Here is a 24,509-nt window from a genome sequence, read left to right as displayed (position 1 = left end):
ATACAGCTGTGCATGCTATTAATACACGTGACCCCTTGGTGTGTGTGTGTACTGTAGGAGAACCCAAACCCCCACATGGCATTCCAGAAAGTGCCTCGGCCGTCAGAGGGATCCCACCTGCGTGTGCACCAGGTACCCTTCCCGCTGCTGGATGACGAAAAGGTGGAGAAGATGTTGCAGGAGGGAGTGGCAAAACACAGCAATATACCTCCTTCCACACGATCTGAGAGGAAGTGTGTTGTACCTGCAGGACCACCTGTCGGTATGGACAACTTTAAATTGCTGTAATGTACAATACATACCGCTGTGATGATACCTTTAGTGTTTAGTGTAATCTCTCCCACAGTGATAGGTTTAACATAGCTGCTATCTGCAAAACATATCTTTGACTTATGAAAATACTCTGATGTTTGCAGCAGCTGTAGTTTTAATCCACAGTGATTCCTCTTCTCTGTCTGTATTCCAGTGTCCATCATGGGCAAGAGCGGCTCCGTGTTTAACAGCGCTCGCAGGCTGGAGGTGGTGCGGAGCTGCATTTCCTTCATCTTCGACAACAAGACCCTTGAGACTGAAAAGGTGATGCACATTGTCTGTCATCAGGGGAGCTAATCAACCTTTAAACAAGCTCATTAACTGGAGGCATCTGCCCTTTGTGTTACACCCACCCAGCAGGCTTTTATGGAGCTGTGTAGATCTCTCCTCACCTTCATCATCTTAATATCTCCCAGCTGGCGCACAGGCGCTATCAAATGTTCTGAATCCATGTTGATATTTTGCTCATTTTTCTAAGCAATAATTTTAGTTTTAAGACAGGCTTTATTTACTTCCTTTCTCTTTATGCCTCTCCAAGCATTTACTCTACACAAAAATGTCTGCTCAAACTTTCCTTCGTTGTGGCCCCATGTATGTGAGTTCAGAGGTGACCAACATGCATCCAATGTGTTTCAGATGGGATGGTTGCCAGTTACTTTATGTATCCCTCCGGCTTCATATAAGGGTTATATAATCCAAGCCTGCATCTCTGTGTAAATGAAAGAATGCATAGCTTGCATCTTCTAAACCCCCTATGAGCGTGTAAATCCTTTCCTGCCAAATCATCAGTGTCATTAACCGTACAGTAAGTTGATATAGTTGGAAGTACCGCGCTACATAGTAGAGGAAAATGGATAATAATATCAAATTACTACCAAGCCTGAAAATCTCTCTTTACCACCGATCGGCTTCCAGGTCAGTGACTTTATTCTTTTCTTTTCTAAAAACCCTTTTCGCCCACCTCTGTCTTGGCAGACGCTGCCGGCTGCACTGCGCGCTCTGAAAGGCAAGGCAGCTCGCCAATGTCTGACTGAAGAGCTGAGTCTCCATGTTCAGCAGAACCGCGCCATCATGGACCACCAACAGTTTGACTACATCATTCGTATGATGAACTGTGCCCTTCAGGTAAGTCACGTAATAGATAGTAAGGCCAACACAAGTCACTGACAGCCCTTTCTACTACTTCTATACTGTAAACTGATAGGAAACTTGCAGCAATACTCCATCCAGCCATAGAGGCATATTACATTTTAAAAGATTCTTTTTCTTGTGATGTTAAGATTTTGACCTAATCTATTAGCAAATTGACATTAACTTTCATATTATTCATATATTTCAAATTATTTTTCAAACAAAATTGCCAATCAGTTTCAGTTTCTTCAGTGTTTCAGATTCAGTGCATTTCACTGTTTTATATCTGAAAATTACATTCATAATGCAACACTAGGTGAAATTGCATCATACATCAGTAACTGATGTGTGGCAAGTTGGCTTCAGAACTTTAGCTTTGTGTTCACTGTTGAAGGATATGAGTTCAATTATTTTAATGTGCCGATTGAATTGACAATTTAAAACTTTTTAATATTTTTTACATTTTTATTCTTTCCAAACAGGAGTTTGACCTTTATTGTTTTGGTCCAATGTGTTCGTGTGAATCTCATTTCAGACTCATTGTGTTAATTTGAAAAAAAATATCACTATGATTATTGTGGAAAGATTAACTCATCTCAAGTCAGATCTGCACAACAGATCTGACCAGAACTGATCTGAATAACACGCCTAGTTTAATATGAAAATGTTTAGAACGGTATCCCAGATGCCATATTTTATGAGGTACGATTAGTTCTAATTCAATAAAAGCAATGTGTAAGTGGGACAGCAACACTTATGCTCATGCATTATGCAAGCCTGTCCTTGCCCTTAAACCTCCCTTTTCTTTATTCTGAAGCTTGTTGTTGTGTACAACAGTCTAGCAGCATGTCGTGAGACTGAATCTCAACGATGCAGCTCATTGTTTATCATATAGTGTGTTTGTCCTGGTGCCCTCATGCCTCGGCTACTTGTCAAAGTGAGTAAGTAATTTGTTTTTGTTCAGCCCATAAAGAATCAGTGAGGCTTCACTCAGACAGAGCAGCCGAGTCTTTATTGGTAGTTCCTCATGTTTTACTGCCTTGAACCAGCCTTTAACAGGGATTTTAATAATTTTAAGCAGTCCTCACAGAGTGCAGCTTTTATGGAGTGGCTTTAGATTCCAGTCATTCTTCTTTCCCCACAAATGATAGAAAGCCAATTAATCCCACCATCTGCCTGGGCCTAGAAATGCAAGGTCATTGGATGTGTCATTTGCTCCAGACTTCTACACCGGCACAAAATGAGGCCATGTGCAGCACTGATAACTTTGGCCAATATAATATCTACATGGCTACTGATTTGCAGATTTAGTTATTGATGTGTTTCCACATTTGCGGGAAGACGTAAAAACAAAAGCTTGTTGCTTCATCCTTTTTATGGCGTGTATCGCTGACTGTCTGCAGTTCTTGGAGCAGAGATGAACTCTGTTCAGAAGTTTGTCAGTGATGTGCTTTTGAAAAGCCAAAAAGTGAAAAGATGTCTAGATAATACCACCATTTATTCTGCATAATCTCTTCAGTCAAGACTTGAATTATGTTTGGACACAGCTGATGGCCAGGCAACCAGTGCATCTTTTTTGTGTTAAAAAGAGATCCTGATATGTAAGCTTTTGTTGGAACAGAAGAGTGATATGTTTTTAACACAAAATGGTGAAAAATACAAACTTCAGGGAAGAGATGAATATGAAATGCATGACACAATGCAAGTTACAATTATACAGTCTTTATTTTGTTAAGGACAGATTCTGTACAACAGGTAATTGTTATGCACATCTGGAAAAATGCAGATGTAATCTGTACCTTATCTGCTGTTTACAAGACTAGCTAGCTGCCTTAGCTAACTTACATTTAAGTTTCCAAGTGAAATTTAAAGACTTGACTCCCGTGCTTTGCTCTGACATGCTGCTGAAAAGCCAACGATCCACAGCCTCACGTGGAAAAAAGTAATCATTTTACACGTGGAGAAGAGATTTGATGTGGCGTGTGCTTAAGTTAACCACAAAGTGGGATAAAATATAGTCAGCCTTTTTCTGATGGCTTTTTGTTTTGGTTTGTTGTTGTTTTTTTTAGATTTTATTGTGCATTTTTTGTCATTTCTATACTTCAAGATGAGAGCCAGATATTTGTTCCTGGCTTTCATTTCTTGGTCTCAGCTCGGTTGTGAGGGACTTGTCTCAGTTGAGCTGTGAAAGGAGTATAAATAGTAAATTGCAGGGCCAGTAATTACTTTCATATTCAGCACACTGCCCTTTCTTTCAACGCCCAGCCATGTAAGAACCCCAAAATGATATTACTTTTGTGTGTGTGTGTATGAGAGAGAAAGAGGGCTCCTTTGAGCCTAGCAAAGCCAAAGTGACTTATTCTGTAAAAAATGTTGCTTGCTCTTTGTTCAATGACAGCATGTTGCCTCATTGGGATTTCTGGCATACATGTTGATGTGACAGATTAATTTCCAATGACATCATTATAAGGCCAATTATCGTTCAAACATTTATCGTTTAACTGTCAACATCAGGTTAAGTGACAGTTCTGTTGTCTGGATGCAATCAGAAAGGTTCGCAGGGGAGCACAGCCGCAGGAAGCGGTATGTAATACAAAAATGTATAACAGGTCAAAGGTTAGGACATTAGAATCAGGTGATACCGTACCTTGTCAGAACTTGTTCATTTGTTATTCTTTCTTAACATGTTTTTATAATACTTTAAAAAATGTTGATATATTCTCTGGAATTAATCGATACGGCCGGAAGAAGTGATGCATTTTTCCTGTTTAAACATCTGCTGTAACCCTCCTATTTCTCTGCCATGAATCATGCGCAGTAACGACCCTCATGAAGGTATTTGACTTAATTGCCCATTTATTTGTCTGCTTGTGTGTGTGTGTGTGTGTGTGTGTGTCTCTGCGCGCGCGTTTTGGTCAGTGCTCCAGCTTTTAGAAGTGAGCGTTGCGCAAGCCATGTGGGGGAATGAGTCCTGCTGTGGATGTATCCTGGCATCCCAACCATTTCCTGTCAGATAGGATTATGAGCCCTCTGTGCTCTGCTCTCTCATGGCCCAGGGCCTCATGATGGTGCTCAAAAACACACTCTGAAATGCAGTTTACTGTGAGAGGGGATTAGGGCGGGAGGTCCATGGGAAGCGGCTGCGACAGCATGGAGTCCATGAGTTCCGCATGATCCTGAGCTTGACGGTCCGATGTGGAACAGTGTGCAAGAACACACGTTACACACAGATGTTTTTGGTGAGAGCGAGGCACTTTATCTGACTGTTCTGTCTGAAACACAGACTGCTGAACTGTTAGCTTATGAAATGGTGCGCCTACCAACTGAGCCTGTACCCTCCGTCTCCCTTGGAGCCTACAGGCTGGCCGCTGCGCTTTCATCACTTTGAACATCTCCTTTAATAGTGACTAGATGAGTTCATCACATTTTTACATTATGTACATCATAAATAAGTCTCTTGCTGTGAGAACATGGCCCCTGTCTGCCTCAATGGCTTTGATGGACTGCCTTTGCGTAACACGGTCACTGGGAATCTGCGCTGGGTATCATTCCCATGTACAGATAACTGTTTCTCTAGGATGTCCACCAGTATGGCCAGGTACATCTGTGTTAATCAAATTTCCTGTTTTCTCTATGGAATTTGTGTTTGTTGCTCATTTGGACAGCAGAGAGACCGACTATGTGGCTCATTCCTCTTCCTATTGGTGATTCAAGCCACAGTTAACAATAAAAAACTCTTAGTTTAAGAATTCCTTTAGCTGCAGAAGTGTCATAATAGTATGTCATGAATGTCGATTCAACTCACAGCTTTTCCTGGAAAGAGCTAACTTTTCTGGAACACACAGGAAGCTGCTGTTTGTTCACATCCTCTATCGTTTTTGTCACATGCTTAGGCTTCTTGTTTTTGCTCGCTATACATTTCTGAGAGAATAGCTGTGTTAGTCATCATGGCCTATCATGGCTCCTGCTGAGCTTCAATTGGGAAAATGGTGAGATATACAGTAAATAATAGCAGGAAAGGAAGACAGCAGGGTGTCCACGCAAATAGAAAATGTGGGGATGCACAACACCCTCCTCCCCCTCGATTCTTGAAATCCTAAATAAAGCTAACATATGTTCCCCACCCTGCACCATGTGGATCTATTCAGCTCCATGACAATGATGAAGTCCTAAATGCAGCACCTTTACCTTTGTTCCTCATGTGATACTACTACTTCTCAGGTTTCACTTTTCATTCACTGAAATCTCAGACCTGCTATAGATTTTACTGCTTATCTGTATTCTTTGTTCATTGACCTCCAAATCTCATGAGCTGTCACTTAGCCTATCCGTCGGCGATAAGTGTGGCTTAAGTAAACCTGATAATGTCTACCTCGTATGAGATGAGCCACTGGGCAAAGCTCTGAAGCATGACTGTGGCTGTGGTGCCGAAAATGTTTGTCGTCCTACGTTTCTGTTCCAAAGAACCGATGACACGCATCACTGAATGTCGCTCTTTTTGTCAGAATAACGCTCCCTTGTTAATCATTCACACTTTTCTACCTGTGTGTTTCCACTTGTTGTTCTATTTTGACCGGGGTCCATGAACTCCTGTGACCTGCAGCATTCTGAAGGATGCCGGTAAACAATGCTTTGGTGCCGCTCCAAGCTGGAACATTTTACCGCAGCCCAAAGAAAAACACTAGCGACAAGAAAAATAAAACAGAAACTATGTTGCTTAGTCGACGGGGGTGCTAGGCTTTCATGTGTAGCTGTGGAACTTGTGTTTTACATTTTCTCCCCGTTGTACATTCTTGCGTGCGTGTGTGTGTGTGTGTTTCTTTTTTTCTAGGAATGGCAGTAACAGAGGCCCCCCATAATAGACCACTATCAGAAACTGCAGCAGTCTTCTCCCTATCTGTCCCGCCAAAATTAAAGACTGCTTTTATGTTGTATAGTTTTAGAAAAACTCAGTAACAAACTTGAGATTTCTGTATGTGTGTGTTTTTGCATTTTTGGGTGACATAAAAAGAGAGAGTTGTTTAGAAAGAAAATTTGTGTTATTTACACATGTATGAGGTCCCATTGAGGGTCATGAGGTGCGCCACAAGGTCAGAACCAGTGCTATTGTTTGTACTTGGTCTTAAATCAAGTTTCCTCTGGCCATTCTCATTTACAGAGTTCAACAAATAAATCCCAACAAAGCTTACCAGGGATAAGTACCAATTTCCTGTGAATTAAGTACATTTAAGTCCAATTCGCATCCTTTTCTCCTTTTTCTCCTGTTCTCATAGTTCCCTGTGATCTCTGAAAGAAAAGTTTTGTTTGGGCCCCCAAGTCCCCTGCTCTGAGCCTCTTAACGTACTATTCATCTTAATACCATTCTCTTAAAAGTACCATTAAGCGCCGCCTGTTTAAACCTCAAACAATCCCAAATGCAAAAACACTTCGACGTGGTGTGTAAAAGCCAATAAGGGGATTTTTCCAGCTATTCCCAAAATTAAAAATGAGAATTAAATTTGCTTTCTCACTAGTCATGATTACTTAATAAATGGACACAACATTTTATGGTCATGACTCAATTCTGTGCAACGCCTTGCAAGTTTCTTCAGTGAAACTTGCACCGTAATCTAGTTCAAGAATGTAAAACATAAAATTACCAGTAAATTGAAGACTGGAGCACACTGACTATTGTGTCAAGGCTTAGATTATATAAGGCTATTGAAAGCATATGTACCAATAGTGGAGCAGAACTGAGTGAGTGGTTTTGGCAGACGTTTTTTTTTTGTGCGTCCTACTGACATTAAATGGGACAGAGTGTCTTTATGTAACAGGAAGTTACGTTTGAAGATGGATTTTTTGCCCCCCCAGTGCTCTCCCCAGATCCCATCTCTGTGTTGCTGATTTACAGCAGAGCATCAGTCATCCTAAAAGACATTTAGTTTACTCTCATATCTTAGCAATGAATAAAGTATTTTAAAAATAGACTGCAGTGACAAAAAGGTTTTCCTTCAGAAATGTCTTGAGCTGAGAGTCCCCTCTGACCCCCGTGTGTGTGACCTCTCTGTTGGAAACCTGTGTTTCTCGTTTTGGGGCTCCAGTGAAAAAGGTGTGTAACATGTCTCCTGCTGTGTCCTGCCCAGCTCTCACTGCTCCCCTGTTGTTTGACCCGCAGGACTGCTCCAGCTCAGAGGAGTACACGGTGGCCGCCGCACTGCTGCCCCTGTCAACAGTCTTTTACAGGGTAAGGAAATAAATTAAAAAGGATGTATGTGAGTTCAGTTTAACTCCTCTGTTATGTTTATTTTCATTATTATGCATGCAAACCACTGCTCGGTCAAGTGCACAGTGTCAATGTAGCATCCAAAAGATCACTGCAGCCAAAAAAACCTCAAAATGTACGCAGATATTTTTCATCATCCCCCAGTGGTTTTTATAGCCATGCACATACTGCAGTTTGAGCCACAGCAAGGTCTGTGGCCAACATTAGCATTCTGTAGATACTTCAGTATAACAAGAAATGTCAGCACAAAAATGCCAGATATATTTGAGGTAGTTTAGAAGCACTTTCTCCAGTACAAAGTTTGTCCACCAAATGGCTCATACAATTTTATTTTTCAACTGTAAAATGTCCAGCGCGTACGATCACTGTCCTGGTTCTCTCAAAAAAACAAATTGAAGGGATCCTTATGAAATTGTTTGTGCATTATGTGTTAATATATTGTAATATAATTTAAATTATTGTCAGATGTTTGTTACACTCAAATATCAATATTGGTGTTGGCCTAAAAAGATCTAGTACCTGTCAGGCTATAATTAATGCTGCATTATAGAGAAGGTCGTAGGCATCGAAAAGACAGAGGACGGACGGCTTTCTCAACCTTTGACCTTTCTGATCCTTGCAGAATGTTAAAACCTCCGTACCAAAATGTAGTGGACAGGCTATGCCCTTTGGTTTCCATACCCATTATCAACACAGCGTAGCTGTATTATTTACCACAACTATGTCCCACAGCTTGCTTGTTGCTATGGGGACAGACACAACTGTCAGCAGTGGCTTTTTCTTGGACCCGAGTGCCATACCCTGATGGGCTGGACTGGGATCTGGGCCGCTCTCTGCCACCACATGACTCATGCAGTTCACAAGCCACAGGCTGATGTAACACTCTTAGATAAGTCCTATATGTTGTTATTCTTGCTTCTCTTCAGGGTCACTAAAATTAATCAATTATTTCAGTGTCTCGTGGCTTAATACGTACTTGTTAAACCCTATAACAGGAAAACACCACTAAAAAGAAATGTCTCTTTCATTAAGATATCAATTAATGGTTAGTCACAATTATGACACAGTAGAAAGGTTTGCAGCTATTTTAGTAACAATATTATAAATGACTTTAGCCTGGTAGTGATGGCTAATTAGAAGGAACAGAAATTTTAGAAGGCAACACTTTTTTCCATGTTATTTAAAGATGATTGGAACTGGTGACAAGCTTGAGCCCTGCCTCACCCAAAGGGTGAAAAGTAAAGTGAGGTCAGGAGGGAATCTGCCAAAATCATTCTGTAATCTCTGGTTTAGTATTGCAAGGATCATGCAGTGAAAATGTGAGAAAAACAGAACTTGGTAATGGAGCATCTCAGCAGCTGTCATCATGGGTGTGGACTGAGAGGCATACATGGTCCTGATATCTCACAACTGATCCATCATGGACTTTTCTGTGTTACAAAATGCAGCGTTAAAAGTTTGGTAACATGAAACATGATTTTACACAGAGCAATATGCGACATGACACTGCTGCATGCAGAACATATTGAGCTTGGAAAGCAGGCCGTTGTTTTTCCAAGCATTTCCAATATCCAGTCCGTCTTTCAGAACCCCCTCACCAACCACAGTCTCTACTCTAACTAAACTTACATACCGACCCCTGAGAGATCGTTAGCATGGTCTCTTGGCCAGGGCTTATACAATACAGTGACTGTGTGTTCTTCAAACAGCTGTGAATATTTTATACAGTAAATGATCAACCAGTCCTTGAATTTGACCAGACAAGACAGTGAAGGTCAATGAAAAGTATGCGAGAGTAACTGAGCCGCTCTTTGACTGTTGTATTCTTTTGTGTGTGTGTGCATGTAGCACCTACTAACATTATTTTCATGCTGCATTTGTTCCTTTATTTCAAAGAAACATGTTTTGGATAAGAGACCTTTTATTAAAGCTAATCTCACGTAGCTGAACTGATATTGAACTCCATACAAGTCTAATACCGAAGATACTTTAGAAGTGGTTTGGTGGCATGGCAGTGAAGTGTGATGCTGCAATGTGACTGTTCCATTGTGTTAGACTCACTTACTAGTAAATATCAGTAGGAAAATGATTTGAAAGTCAGAAGGTCATTTGTACTGTGAATCAAATTACTGATCTGCTCAAAACCGCGAATCCTGCACTGACCCACTTAATTGCATGTTGACATTTACCTTGAACCTCATTGTCAGAGCCAGATTTGCTATTTAATTTCTTTGTTTTAAATCAGCAATCCATAATTTGACTTTTATTTTGACAACTAAAAAATGTTTTTGGCTACTGCATGCCAAACATCGGGTAAAAAATTGTCTTCCTCTGTCTTGGCTCCACACATTAAAGACTGTTGGTTCAAGTTCAGGAGTCAGACATTGGTCAAGTCCCTGTTTGGTATTCTTGGCCAGACTTTGGCAGGCTCACACTGTGCTGTTCATGCTTACAGTGGTACTGTCCCCATGGCCCTTAAGTCTCCAGGTCGGAGAACGTGGGAAGCTCCCTTCCACTGCCACTGTCTGCTCCCAGAATCTACTGGACGGAGACAGACAGTGTTTAGTTTCATTACTGGCCATACAGTATGGTGACACTAAACAGCTTATGTTATTGACCCACATTCTATGTTCAGCTGTTTTACTTTCTTTGGTTTCCTCACAGCTTGACCCCTCTTGAATGTTTTACTTAAACTAAAGCACTCCTGGAGCTATATTTGACAGATGCTTGTTAAGATTTAAGATAGAAGGAAGGCAGAACTGATTTGCAAAATATCTTTTGGCTTAAATCATGCATGGATAGTGTCATTTGGCCCGTGAAGGTAAAGTTTATCTAAATGCCACCCAACCTTTGTACATTGGCCCTTTGGTTAGAGGTGAGGTTTTGCATTTTGTTGTGATTCTCTAATCTGCGGACGGTTCCTCTGGCATTCATTATCATAGTGAGGGGGTCGGTTTATCAGGACACGAACAGGTGTCATTGACGTCTGGGTCTGTTGTTGTTCGGGGGCTTTGCAATCTTACATTTGAATGTGTCACCAGAGTGAATGTCTCTGCTGGAGGGAAAACAGAAACAGAGGTTGGTTACAGCAACAAGTGAAAAACCCAAACACAGTTCTGGATGACTTGCACAACAAGAACACTTGACTGTTAGCATTCTTTCAACCATAGTTTATGCATGGGGGGATTTGGCAGCTCGCTCCGTCGAACTTCTCCGCCACGTCTCTGCGAGGAAAATGACGTACTGCGTGACCCCTTGTATATCTCAGAAATGTCCAGCTCTTGACTTACCGTATCTATGTTTACTTTGTTTTGGAACATTTATGTTACTTGTACGTGGATGCCATGATGGATTTGTTTATTAATCTGACTTTCAGCATGTTTTTCTCTGTTTGTTTTAGGTGACTGAATACTGTAAATACATTGTTTGAATAGAGATTTTTTCATGGTTTCAGGAAGCAAGTAGTTCTCCTCACAATACCCTGACTCATGGTAGGAATATAAAAAAAACTGCAGAGATGGATTGTATACAGGTCATGCATGCATTCCCACAGAGGACTTGTCCAGAAATAATGACTGTTTTTGTGTCTACAATTCAGGAATGCTATGAATTCTTCCAAAACACTTGTAAATAATGTTGCTGCCCCAAGGCTGGTGACATATCAGTTGCAGCAGTCTTCACTCAGCGTCTGCTTACAAGTATACGCACCCTTCAGTGACAACATGCACCATCTCTCAGTCTCAGAGAGACACAGTTGACATGTGTGATGCTGTATGGCTGCACAGCTGATGTTTGGAGGCCGCAGTCAATCATACTGTGAACCCTGGGATCATGTCCCAGAGTTCAAAACAAGATCTCAAATCCCGATAGCCGGATTCCTTCGACCTGTACACAACATTTTGTCTTCTCTGTCGCCCTTTGTGGTTTCTCTGCTTGTTTTTCACCCTCAACCCTGCATTCCTCCTCTTTACTAGTCCCACAGCTGGATGGGTCTGATAGTGGTATACTCCCTCCTTCCCCTTCATCTTCACTTCCTACTTTCCTTTCCTCCTCCCTTTCATCTCCTCTCTCCTCTCTTTCCATGTCCTCCTCCTTGCCCATCTGTCTTGTGAATGTCTCTGTAAGCTCCGTGTATTATCATATTAGGAAGAGATGACCTCGGTCAAAATGACCTGCACATATCTGACAAGTCAAAAAAGAACAGCCAGGCTGGGTATACACAGCAAACACAAATCACGCACACATCCTCCCCTACACAAACACACACAAACACACACACACATCTGGGGCAAGACACATAACACACTCATGTGACAGAAAGGTGTTGTTGTGCTACTATATTAGGGTGTCTTATTGCATTTGTCACTATTTATTTATGAATATGATTGACTGGAATTGTCTGGAGACCATGTATTTCACAGGCTCTAAGTCTCTTAGCTTGAACAGTGACAGGGTAGGTTACATTACAGCCTCTCTTGAAGGCGTTTCTAGTCACAGCAGATTTGTCCTTTCATCCAGTGTTTCTCTGGCCTAATTCCCATATACTCAATTAAAGGTGGTGTGTTTGGTTCCGCAGATAATAGCAAATCATCACCTAATCGTGTAATTGTCTCTATTCATGGAGGGGAAAAAAACATTAATCTAAACAGGCTCATGTTGATATCGTCCTTACGTTGATGATTGAGTGCACTCAGGCATGCCACATGTTCATTTCAGGTGAAATCTTTATTTAGGGAGAGTGGTTTAGGAAAGAAGGTGGATTTATAGTTGAGAGGTGAGGTGTAATTTAGAAACAACTGACTGAGCAAAGCCTGCAGGAGAGCCAGGCAGCTTAAACTTTCCTGCTCTTAAACGTAAGTTTTTCGGTTGTAACCACTTTGGTGATCGCTTCACTTTTCCTCTAGCGCCACCATCAGGTCAGAATTTCAGTTGGCGCAATAATTTGTTTTATAACCAATTACCTGCAAACGTAATTATATTCCCATCAGCCTCAGCTGTACTTTAGTTTTGGGCTAATTGGTAATTATTGGCAGGCCAACACAATAAACATGATAAGCACTATACCTGCTTATTTCATTGTGAAGATACTAGCATGCTGACAGAATTATTTAGCTAAAAGCACCACTGTGTCTGAGTACATCCCCCCCATGTAGACTGTTGGTGTTTGTCTCACACCTATTTGGTTTGGTTAAAAGGAGTCAAAACTGCAGTGTGTTGCACTTTTATCCACATGTTCTATGCTCTTTGGTAACTCATTAAGTCCATTAAAAGTGTGTGACATAGCAATTCCACAGAAATATAGAAATTACTGTTGTTTATATCTTGAAATGTTGCTTACTGTTGTTCCCATGGTTTCCTTAATTGAATTTTTTTTCTTGTTTGCCTCTGTCATTAGCCAACAGGATATCCAAGGCTCTTTCTTGAAACACCTTGAAAACCGATGAAAATCTGTTGAACTCAGCAGTTCAACAGTTCATTTCATCACGTTTCCCGAAAAAGTCGTTTAATTTTTTTCATCTAATGGTAGAAGAAGAGCAGCAGGAAATTGCTTCCGCTGTTGTGTAATAACGTATTGAAGCATGTTTCACTTTGTCAAAATGTTTCCTCTGTCGACTTCAGTTTTATGCAAGTTAATTGTAGCTGTACAAAATGATTCAATTCTGTTGCAAATGTGAAAAACTAAATATAACAGAATCATATTCAAGGTTGAAGACAGTAGTAGCTCATGTAACTGGGACCTGCATGTCAACAGTGTTGAACGTTAGCTGCTGTGTGGGCATTGGCTCTCAGTTCGCCGCCTGTCTTACCGGCTCTCTTCCCTCTTGGATCCTGGCCCATCACACTGGGAATAGAGCTGTTTTGGTTCTGTCTGTTATAATCACTGTAACCCCTCCAGTTCTCGTCCTTCAAAGGGAAACTATGAAGCGATAATAGAAACCACTGTATTGTGTCAGGCTCAGGGGAGAGAAATCAGAAGCTAATCAAATAACAGACTTGAGCCTCACACATGGCCTTCAGACTCTGCAGGGAGACGGCCGGTTGGTGAATGTTGGTTTGTGGCCGACCATTTATTGGCACACTGTGTGCTTCTGTGTTATTTGTGGTGTGATATTGTTTCTCTAGCTTTGCCCTGTGGTCTTTACAGTATGTGTTATACAGAACGGTATGGACTGGCGTTAATGCCTTTAGCTGAGCACTGTATGTTCTCTTTTGCTGCTTTTTGTAAGCAGCAGGTGCTTTAGTCTTTAGCCCTTCGCCAATGAAAAATAACAGCACTGCTTCCAAATATATTGAGACACAGAGGGAAAGAGGGGTGGTCCGTTGCTCCGTTAGGGGTTGTTATCTGTTAAAAAGTTACGACTCTCAAGGAGTGATTGATTTCACGTTAAATCCCACGGCTCACTTGTTTTTTGTTTTCCCATTTCTCCCCGGTACTCTGGCAAAGTCCTTTTCAAAGGGCACTCACTGCAGCCTAAATTCCTTCTAGCTGGAAATACTCAATGAGAAATAAACCTGCACCAACTCTGGCTGCCCACACAGTGCAGTGCTGCAGTGGTTAGGATCCAGTATTACAGGCAGGGGATGTATTGACTCTAGGCAGGAGCAGCTGGCAGTATCATCATCGCAGAAGAAATGCAATGTAATAATATAAGAGAGACTGTTATTATAGGACAATCCAGCATCTGGTTTCTATCTATTGCTATGGGAGACAACATAAACTATCAAAGAAACAGGGATGCGAATCACAATGACTTGGTTTTTTTTCCTTTCACTAATGAGCATACAGTATTGGTCCGATATCCACAGACCTTTCTACTCAAAGGCATAGTCAGCTGTTTAATGTTGCTTATTTTCATTGTCCTGACTCTCTGAACCACATTTTACCTTGCAGAAATTGGCTGCAGGGGTAAACCAGTTTGCCTACACCTGCATTCAGGACCATCCCATATGGACCAACCAGCAGTTCTGGGAGGCCACTTTCTACAGCGAAGTCCAGAGTCAGATTCGAGCCCTTTATCTTAACACCCCAGAGGAGAAAGGGGCCATCACTGCCAAGCTAAAGGTAAGAAAATTGACTAATATATGTAAATCCCATGTAAGACTTCATAAATAGTCTGTTTAATCCCATTATTTCTAAACCACATATGCACTGAAAAGACTTAACAATGGAGCATTAATAATAATAGTTGGTCATGTTTCAAACAAATATGTCAAAATGCCCTATTTTCTGCTTTTCAATTGCTGCTGTACCACTGGCTTTTGGTTGTGCAAAGCAAGACATTTAAAGACACTTTGAGCTTCAGGAAATTAAGATGGACATCTCTGTTTTCTGACATATTATATACTTAATTCACATTAGCAAAGAAGACACAATTCCAACTTCGTTTTTGTGTAATGTGTGTGTGAACAGTTGCTCTCAACCCGGAGGGGTCACAAGATAATACAGAATTTATAGTTTTTGCTGAGTCTCTTAAAGTTTATGCCAGGATGCTAAAAGACGGCTCCGACCTTCTGGTTGCAAAATAGTGGACCAGCTCTTTACCCTTACATAATTACTGCAGGGGTCCTGGGAGTTTGCGTCTTGTGGGGCACCAAGGCCGTTGCTACAAGCCATGCGGTCCTTTTATAACCGTATAACGTGAGTGACAGCTGTGTCCAGTGTTTTGAGTGGATGTTGGACTCCACCAGGGTTGTCCATCGTCACTGAAACTGTGATTTTCATGGACTAGCTCGCACAGGGGGGTCCTGTTTTGGGACCTCAGAATTGCATCTTTGCTCTTTGTAGATGATGTGATTCATCAGACATTGACCCTCAGTTTGCATAGGAGGGATTTGTAGTCAGTTTATAGTGAAGCAGCCGGAATGAGAGTCAAGTCTAAGGCCATGGCTCTGTGCTGAAAAATGGTGGTTTGCTCCCTTTCGGTTGGGAGGGAGTTGCTACCTTAAGTGAAAGAGTTCAAGTATCACAGGGTCTTGGGGTAAAATGAAAAAATATGAGATCGACTGGCGGATTGGTGTGGTCTCAGTAGCAATGTTGGTATTGTACTAGTCCGTTGTGGAAAACAGGAAGCTGAGCTGGAAAGCAAAGCTATACCAGTGTATCTACATTCCACCCTCACCAATGGTCGTGGGTTGTGACCAAAACAATGGGATTGCAGATCCAATGGCAGAAATTAGTTTCCTCTGTAGGATGGCTGACCCACAACATGCTGGAAAGATTATATATCTTCATTGGCTTGGGAACGCCATGGTATACCTCAGGAGGAGCTGGAAACCGTGGATGGGCAGAGGTATACCTGCACTACTTTGCTGCCACTGCTACCCAGATGAAGGCAGAAAATACCTGGCTCTTTGTATTGATTCTGTTTATGTTCTTTGTTTGTGAAATACAGAATAGTTTACCAAAATACCCAAATAAAATAAGTTTAAACCTTAAAGGGGAAAATCATTCAATACTCTCTTGCTAGTAATACACAGTAATATAATTAGGTTTGGGTTTTTTTACAAAGTCAAACCTAAAAACTCTATCAAACTCCAAGTGTTTACTCTGACCTGTCCAGGATGCAGGCCCCACACCTTCAGCAGGCAGAGATGAGGAGCACACAGCCATGGACTTAGCGGCAGAGCAGCTGCGCTCATGGCCCAGCCTGAGCAAGGAGAAGCAGCAGGAGCTGGTGAAGAATGAAGAGAGCACTGTTTTCAGCCAGGCCATTCACTACGCCAGCCTCATGGTTTACCTGCTAGTTCCTCTGGACACCAGCAAGAACAAGCTGCTCCGCAACGCCCCCGTCGCTGACTGGGAGAGCGGCAGCAACAGCATCGTCACAAACAGGTCAGCAGAGCACACCATAATGTGGTTCACTGTTTGAGTAGAGAAAAGATGTAATTAACTCTTGTCTTTCACAAGCAGAGCTGTTTAGTATTTGTCAGGTAGAACAATCACTCTTATCTGGAGGATACCTCAAGTTAAGGTTTAATGATTTGGGAGTATGTGTAGCTCTCTTAATAAGGTGATGATATGTATGTGGGTGGCTGTGGCGTAACTCACAGTCTACATGATACCTTCCTATTCAGCCAAATGGAACACAGTACCTCTCCTGTTTCCGGCCCACATCCATCCTGTGGGCTTACGTTGCTACTGCACAACACAGAGTGAGGCTCATATACTTCTGTTTGGACATTAAAAACCCTCGGGGTGTCTTTAATGGGGCTACACCGTACTCACCCAAACCAAACAAAATAGCAGTGGAAGTGATTTCCGGCTCTCTGCAGTAAGTGTAGAATGGGAGGTCTGGGAAGATCCCCAATGTATGTCTTTTCTTAGAAATAAAAGGCATGCAGGCTCTGTAACCAAATACTCTTTAAGAGGCTTCATTAAATGTTTAGTTCTTAATTTTACATTTTATTCCCAAATTGCAGCAAGAACACAACGGTGCTATTTGATTCTGGTGTTTTATTTCTTTTTCTGATGAAAAGATAGAAATGCTGCAGCCAAGAATTTGTTTGTGTGGAAATTATCTGTTATTTTTTCTGTCATTTTTGCCCCAGACTTGTTTGTTTGTCACAGAGCACATTTGGATCTCATCACTCACTATTTGTGAATCCAGAGGGAAGGTTGCATCACCATCTCATGTGAAACATTTTTCTTGGCTAATAGAGTCTAAGCGATGGATGCAGGCATCAACACTTGGCTCATGCCAGGCTGCAAATCACTCTTGCTTTCACTGCTCTTTATCACAGTGCATCCTCAAATGCATTTCTGTCAACACACAACTCTCAGCTCTCAGATCAGATCTCCTCTTGGACTTGACCTTTCTCATTTTCATTGTGTCAACATTTTTATTTATTTTTTTTTACAGCATTGCTGGTAGCGTCGCTGAGAGCTTTGACACAGAAAGCGGGTTTGAGGACTCTGAGACCAGCGATGTGGCCAACTCTGTGGTCAGGTTTGTTGCTCGCTTCATTGACAAGGTGTGCACAGAGAGTGGAGTAACCCAGGAACACATCAAGAGCCTGCACAGCATGATACCAGGTACATGCAGCACTCACAGTGTTCATTCACACTCTACAGCTGCCCTAATTCCCTCAGCTTTATACAGAGTAACCCTTGGATGTGTGTATTCTCAGCTTGGGCCAACAGCAACAGAGGCCTCTGAGCTGATTAACTTCTGACATGTTAAATGACCTTAAAATCTGTAAATACACAATCTGGTCGTAGGAGCATGTGGACTGGCATGTGTTTCTCTGTACCAGCTCTGTGTGTGCACTTGTGTGTGTACATATGGTGACTGACCCCAGCGTCTGACCCACAGGAATCGTAGCGATGCAGATGGAGGCTCTAGAAGCAGTTCACAGGGAGAGCAGGAGATTACCTCCCATTCAGAAGGTGAGTGTTGCTCTACAGTTGGCTGCTGGGACTGAAACTCTGTGTACAGTATATATACACAATTATATATGGGGTAGCCATGGAGAACTATAATGAGCCAAAGTGGGACTCAAAATTCCTGTTCTGCACTACATATTTAACTTGTGATATAGCAAATTACTAAAATAATGTAATATTGTTGTTGTCTATTTCTGTTTCAGCATTCAGTTAACAACTTCTCCCACAAGCCAAAAACTCTTAAGTTAAATGTCGTCAGTTTTAGAGAAGGACAGCAAATTGAGTGTTAGGCTGTGATAATGGAAAAGGAAGGACCAAACAGTCTAGATGTTTTTAGGAAACTTATTAAATTACAGCAAAAAGGTTGGAAAGAAGATACAGAGCGTTGGTTGATGTCATGGGTGATGGATAAACAATGACAATGACATAATGCATACAAAAACAAGCCCATTTTTGTTGAACTTTTTTGTCAACAAACCTTTTTGTTAGCTTGTACACTTTCATGAATAGCAAGCACTAGATAAAAGAATAGATTTTAGACTATGGACTAATAAACCTCAGGAAAACATTTAACTTTTTCTGAAAGTTGATTATGAAAGAAACGAGAACAGAGAGATCGTGTTAAACAGTGGTTAACCCTAAAGTGACATCAGAACTATAAATTACATATCTTAAAACCTCGTGATGAATATATACAAATATCCACTCTGTTGTTCACTTAATGAAGGTTTTTATTGACACATAATCACTCTTAGTTGTATGTCCTCATGTGCAGTTTAGTCTGTTCAGTTTTCCAGTCATCATCGCATATTCAGATTTTACCAATTGGCCTTTTGGACCCTGCTGTGTGATATATCGACCAGCTCTTGTTAATTCCTCTTGCACTCGCTCATACTCATGCACACGCTGATGCACACAGACAAAAACCATGCCAGTATTGCCTCGGGAGCAACCTGGAGACCGCGGTGAGCAGTCTGGGCAGACTGTCTTTTGTGCTTTGTGGCTAACTTCTCACACATTTTTGTGTTGGACAAAGCTTCCATCCTGGACTCTGAGCAGCAAGCAGCATGCCAAAACATACTAAAAAGTGTGTAAACAACAGTGACTGTGGATTCACGGCATGTCAGAGTAGTAGTAGTAATGGTAGCAATAACACTGAGAAGGAAAACAATGAATGTATTTAAGGTGCAGCTCCAATAAGAAGTCGAACTCGCAGCAGTAATGAGGTGCAGAGGGACTCTCTTCTTGGTCTCGCTGTCCATTCAAGGACAGATTCAAGGAGTTCTCATTATCTCCTGGCCAGACCTCAACCTCCCCCAGGTTGGGTTTGGCCTTAATGGGAAATGCTGTGAATGATCTAATGTTCCTCCTCGTTCATATCTGTGATGGTGGAACAACTGAGTGTTTCTCTACTGGCTGTGGAAGCCACCTTGGTCATATGGTGTTATTGTATTAAATAATGTTAATAATGTATTAATATGTTAGTCATGTAGCACACTGCATGTTTTCGGTTATTCTCCCTTTAGAAGTGTGAGAGTGTGATTGCTGACAATAATGTTGGCAAATCACTATTATTAAACTTCTAAAATTCTTCTACCTTTAGTACTAACATCTGATTGCTGATTACACCCACTAAGTAGAATAAAGGTAGTTCTTGTGTATACAGCATTTTGAACAATTTAATGTATTATAGTGATCTGCCATTGTGTGGAGAAACTCGGCAGATCAATAAGCCTTATTCCAAAAGTGGAGACGCATCATGTCAGTCAGTGTCCATATGATTACATTTTAAAAACACAAACTTTGTAAAACAGTGATTACACAGTTCAATAAACTGGATAAACGGAACAGATCATGAGTTTTCCTTGGAAGGTTGAAATGAACCATTGGTCTCTACAGAGAGTATCAATTCATTTTTGTTGGCAAATTTATTGTTTTAAGGATACACTCTAATGTTTAGTTTGCTTGCAAGATGTGTGTTTTTCATGATGACGAGCATGTGAAGCTAAAAGTTTTCCAACAAGGTCATGTGTTGTGATTTGACATTACAATGTTGAATTGATTTCCTGGTTTTTTAAAATCTGATTCACGGATGCAAATGTTTTTCTCCGTAAGTCCCTTATTTTGAGTACCTTACTGGTAATGGGGAAAAAAAGCTCAGACGTGCTCGTAGACAGGTACAGTTTGTGTGGCTGTGTCTGACCCTTTGTGTTATTATGTTCTTTGTTCCCGTCAGCCTAAGATCCTGCGTCCAGCACTGCTTCCTGGAGAGGAGTTTGTATCAGAGGGGTTGCGCGTGCTTCTGGACCCTGACGGCAGAGAGGAGGCCACTGGGGGGCTCCTGGGGGGCCCACACATCCTGCCAGCAGAGGGAGCTCTTTTTCTCACCACATACCGCATCATTTTCAAAGGCATCCCCCATGATCCACTGGGTAAATGCCACAAAAATGAAAAATCACATTTTATATTTCTTAGCTATTGTTCAGTTTATAAAGAAATGTTTGTTTTTTAACATACTTTTTTTTTTCTTGGACTGCAGATCAGTTGTTACCTGATCACATAACAGAAGGCATGATTTGGTCCCATTTATTTAAAACATACCATCTGCTCAAATCAAATAAAATGTTTTTTATTTTTTATCCCTTGAGTGATCTTCATGTTGTTATTAAGGTAACAACATCAAGGCAACAATGCCTTCTAATTCTGACTAAATATGATTACTGCAATGATTTTCTATACAATTAAAGTTATTTGTAGGTGGAGCACGTCGGTGGTCAGCATGTTAAACCACGACTGTGAACTGAAACGTCATCACTTCACACTCAGCTCAGGGACGCTTGTTTCATGTAATTTCCCATCTCTCTTGCCGCCATCTTAGTAACGTAATGTTGATTTTTGCTCCTGTTTGTGTGCAGTGGGGGAGCAGGCAGTGATCAGAGCGTTCCCAGTGTCCACGCTGACCAAAGAGAAGAAGATCAGCATCCAGAACCAGTTGCAGCAGAACATGCAGGAAGGCCTGCAGCTCCGCTCTGCATCATTTCAGGTAAACACTGAAACACTCTCATGTTACTCTAATATGGACTCAAGTCACTAAAGATGTTTAACAGATGGGTGGACGTAATGCAGTGTATTTTAATGAGCGTCATTTTCATCGCGATTTTTAGATTAAATTAAAAAATAAACTCATTGTTTGAGCAAATCATAGCAATGAGGAAGTAGCATGTAATGTCACCTGTGCTTCTTTGCTCCATGTTTCTCAATAAATTCACATTATTACATTGACTCAATGCTTTTTCTCAATTCACTGGGCTTCCAGGGGATTCACAACCTGCACAAGCTAGTATATAAGCAGTAACAACTTAAAATTATAATAAACAATCAGTGTGGTGCATCTTTTAGAAACCCTGCTGTCTTGTGTTTCATAACATCAGCTTTAACAAAAAATAAAAAGCAATTTTCAGCCAAGCATGTGTTTTTAGACTTTAGATGTGCTGCTGTAAAAGTTTTTATGGTTCATTCCTGTCTTTTTACTAACACGGATGATGAAAGTGACCATATTCTTGGAGTGTAGGTCCTTTGGCCGGTGTGGACATCTCTTAAGTTTTGTTGTGCTTCCACACTCTTTGGACAGTGGATGTGGGTGTGTGTTGTGAAAACCGTACGTCGGCTGTTTTACCAATCACCTGTTGATGTGGAAGTTGCAGATCTGCACGTAGCATTTGGCAATATCATAGTAATAATTTTTTTATTTGATAATAAAGAGGTAATGATTAAGTAACTGCCAAAGCAATAACCAAGAAATTGCTTGGTATTTGCAGTTGTTTTATCTGGGTAATATTAAACTGAAATATATGTAACAGGGTAATAAGGTGCCAAAAACTAAGGGTAAATATAGCTGCAAGTGGCAAACAAGTCCACGTGGTTCTTGTTTACATGCTGTAAACAGGATTGTGAGGAAAAAAAATCACAAAAAATGTCATTTTCAGAGCAGAAGACGACAGAGCAAAGATGTAGATGACTTGAGAGATGAATATAATGAAAACAGAAGGCAGATCACAGAACTTAAGATATTCACAGTTTCAACTGTTGGGGCTACAGTTCTGCTGGTTTCAAGTCTGTTGTCAAATATTTAATTGAAATTTATTTAAAAATGAGATGAAATAGAAAATGTTGAGCACACAAACTGCAGCAAGATATTTAATATCACTGTGGACTCAGCGTTTGACTGATGTGAGCACCATTTGAAACACTTGATATCAAAGAATGTCTGTGTCACTTCTGATAACGTATGAATGAAGACTTGTGAAGATATATATCTTTATTGATTTTTTTTTTATAGTTTGAAAATTATAGAGTGAGCCATGACCCTAGAGAGTGAGAACCAGTTTCGTAAGAATCTCTTTAGCCAATTACGGGATATAAACTTGTTGCATAAGTGGCGCCCCTGGTAGCAGAATATCTCAAGACTGCATAGCAAAGCTCAACATCTGAATGTGTGCATCAAGTTTGGTCGCAATCACTGACATAAAATAGAATTTGACACAGATATAATAATGCATCATTTCAAAATGAACGTCATATCAAATTTTCCTTGGTAGATGATCATGATCATAATGTTTTCACAATATTACTGGCTACTGTCAGCACAGTACATTCTTTTTGAGTCAAAGTCAAAATTGGTCATTTCCATATTTCAATCCTAACATTCATCCTCCTTTGTGTTCCAAACATTCCTTTTTGTTGATACTGTTCCCAATACCAATACAGGACTGGATCAGTCTCAGCTCTAGTAAATATGAAATGGTATGTCTGTCTTGTTGCTCGTGTTGTTAAATAATGACTTTCACTAATATCTCTTACAGTTGATAAAGGTGGCTTTTGATGAGGAGGTGAGCTCTGAGATGGTGGAAATCTTCAGAAAACACCTCCAGAGGATCCGCTACCCACAATCCATCTTCAGCTCCTTTGCCTTTGCAGCAGGACAAACAGCACCTCAGCTCATGCTTCCAAAGCAAAAAGAGAGGAACACTGGCTTCAGGTCTGTGGTACAGCAGCAAATTCTGGACCTACTGCTTATTGTGAATAGAGTTGCGGTTCCAGTTGAAAAATTTGTGCAAATTAATATATGGCTCAGAAGTTTCTCCACTGGAACCGTTGAAAAATCCTCCTGTTTTGACACTAAAACTACACACAGTAAATTATGTTGCTGTCTGCCTTTTGTCCCTCACAGAACACTGTCCAAGACTATTGTCAAGGGGGCAAAGAGGGCGGGAAAGATCACCATGGGCCGTGGTAGCCAGACCACACTGAAGAAGAACGACAGAGGCAGCAGGATGACCTGGCACGAAGATGATGACATTTCAAGTGAGGGACATGACACCTGATGTTGTGGAGGGAGAACGAGGCCGAAGAAAATATAATGAATGTAAAAATGTAACTGACCTTTGCATGTGTGTGTGTGTGTGTGTGTGTGTGTTTCAGTATCAGACGATGGTGAGCCGCCGCCCAGCAGCACTCTCCGAGCGTCAGAGAAATCGACCATGGAGCAGCTGGTGGAGCAGTCTTGTTTCCGTGACTACCAGCGTATGGGCCTTGGCACCATCACCGCCAGCTCGTCTCGCTCCAAGTCAGGCGACCAGTTTAGGATCACAGCCGTAAACAGACTCTACTCCCTCTGCCGCAGGTAAACACCTCACAGGTTGCTGCGGCAGTGCAGCTAAATGTGCCTCAAGATAAAATCCAGAATCCTGCTGATCCGCTCTGATTCCATTAATCGTAGCACAGCGGTGACGAGTGTATTAGCTTCCACGATTTGTAGCCCTGCCAGAAAGTTTGTAAGCCCCAGTATCTCAAAAAGCCAGAGGGGAGTCCTCCTGTACCTGGCAGACAGATGTTTGACTTGTTAATTGAGACAACTAGATTCAAATTCCACCTGTTATACAAAAACCCAGATGCTCTGACTAACACAGTAATAATCCCACTGAGAATTCAATAAGAGACCATTTATTCAGCTGCATCTTCATGTCTCGTGTATGAACAAGTGGCTCATTAACGACATTAGACATTGTTTCTCTTAATAGTTGTGTTTGAGATTTCTATTCTGTCTCTCTCCACCAGTTATCCGGGGCTGTTGGTGGTTCCTCAGGCAGTACAGGACAGCAGCTTGCACAAAGTGGCCCGCTGCTACAGACACAACCGTCTGCCTGTCGTGTGTTGGAAACACCCTCGTACTAAAGCCGTGCTGCTCCGCTCAGGAGGCTTCCACGGCAAGAGTGTGGTGGGATTGTTCAAGTCGCAGAACCCCTCCTCAACAGGTGTTAAATAGGCACAGCTATGCTGTCTTTCTGTACTTTTAACATGTTACTACAGCTAACTAATGCTAATATTAACAGGAAATCTTTGAATGGTTTGTCTCGATAT

The 24,509-nt window shown here is 41.3% G+C and overlaps 1 protein-coding gene across 3 annotated transcripts in view; it reads left to right on the top strand.

Annotated features, from left to right (window-relative positions):
* The window catches only part of sbf2 (SET binding factor 2), an 87,651-nt gene that overhangs the window by 45,012 nt on the left and 18,130 nt on the right, over window positions 1-24,509 (top strand). For all 3 annotated transcript variants that reach the window (XM_070833813.1, XM_070833804.1, XM_070833820.1), the window contains 14 exons: window positions 58-262; window positions 467-576; window positions 1,288-1,437; window positions 7,598-7,666; window positions 14,598-14,768; window positions 16,267-16,538; window positions 17,566-17,738; window positions 18,019-18,092; window positions 20,326-20,521; window positions 21,005-21,132; window positions 22,952-23,127; window positions 23,320-23,453; window positions 23,571-23,772; window positions 24,207-24,403. In XM_070833813.1, coding sequence (XP_070689914.1) covers window positions 58-262; window positions 467-576; window positions 1,288-1,437; window positions 7,598-7,666; window positions 14,598-14,768; window positions 16,267-16,538; window positions 17,566-17,738; window positions 18,019-18,092; window positions 20,326-20,521; window positions 21,005-21,132; window positions 22,952-23,127; window positions 23,320-23,453; window positions 23,571-23,772; window positions 24,207-24,403 — 2,257 coding nt within the window. The remainder of the gene's footprint in view (window positions 1-57; window positions 263-466; window positions 577-1,287; window positions 1,438-7,597; window positions 7,667-14,597; window positions 14,769-16,266; window positions 16,539-17,565; window positions 17,739-18,018; window positions 18,093-20,325; window positions 20,522-21,004; window positions 21,133-22,951; window positions 23,128-23,319; window positions 23,454-23,570; window positions 23,773-24,206; window positions 24,404-24,509) is intronic.

This window comes from Pempheris klunzingeri, chromosome 1 (assembly GCF_042242105.1).
Source record: "Pempheris klunzingeri isolate RE-2024b chromosome 1, fPemKlu1.hap1, whole genome shotgun sequence".
Taxonomy (NCBI): Eukaryota; Metazoa; Chordata; class Actinopteri; order Acropomatiformes; family Pempheridae; genus Pempheris; species Pempheris klunzingeri.
The sequence above is the reverse complement of the archived record's forward strand: the minus strand, read 5'-3'. Positions and strand labels throughout refer to the sequence as shown.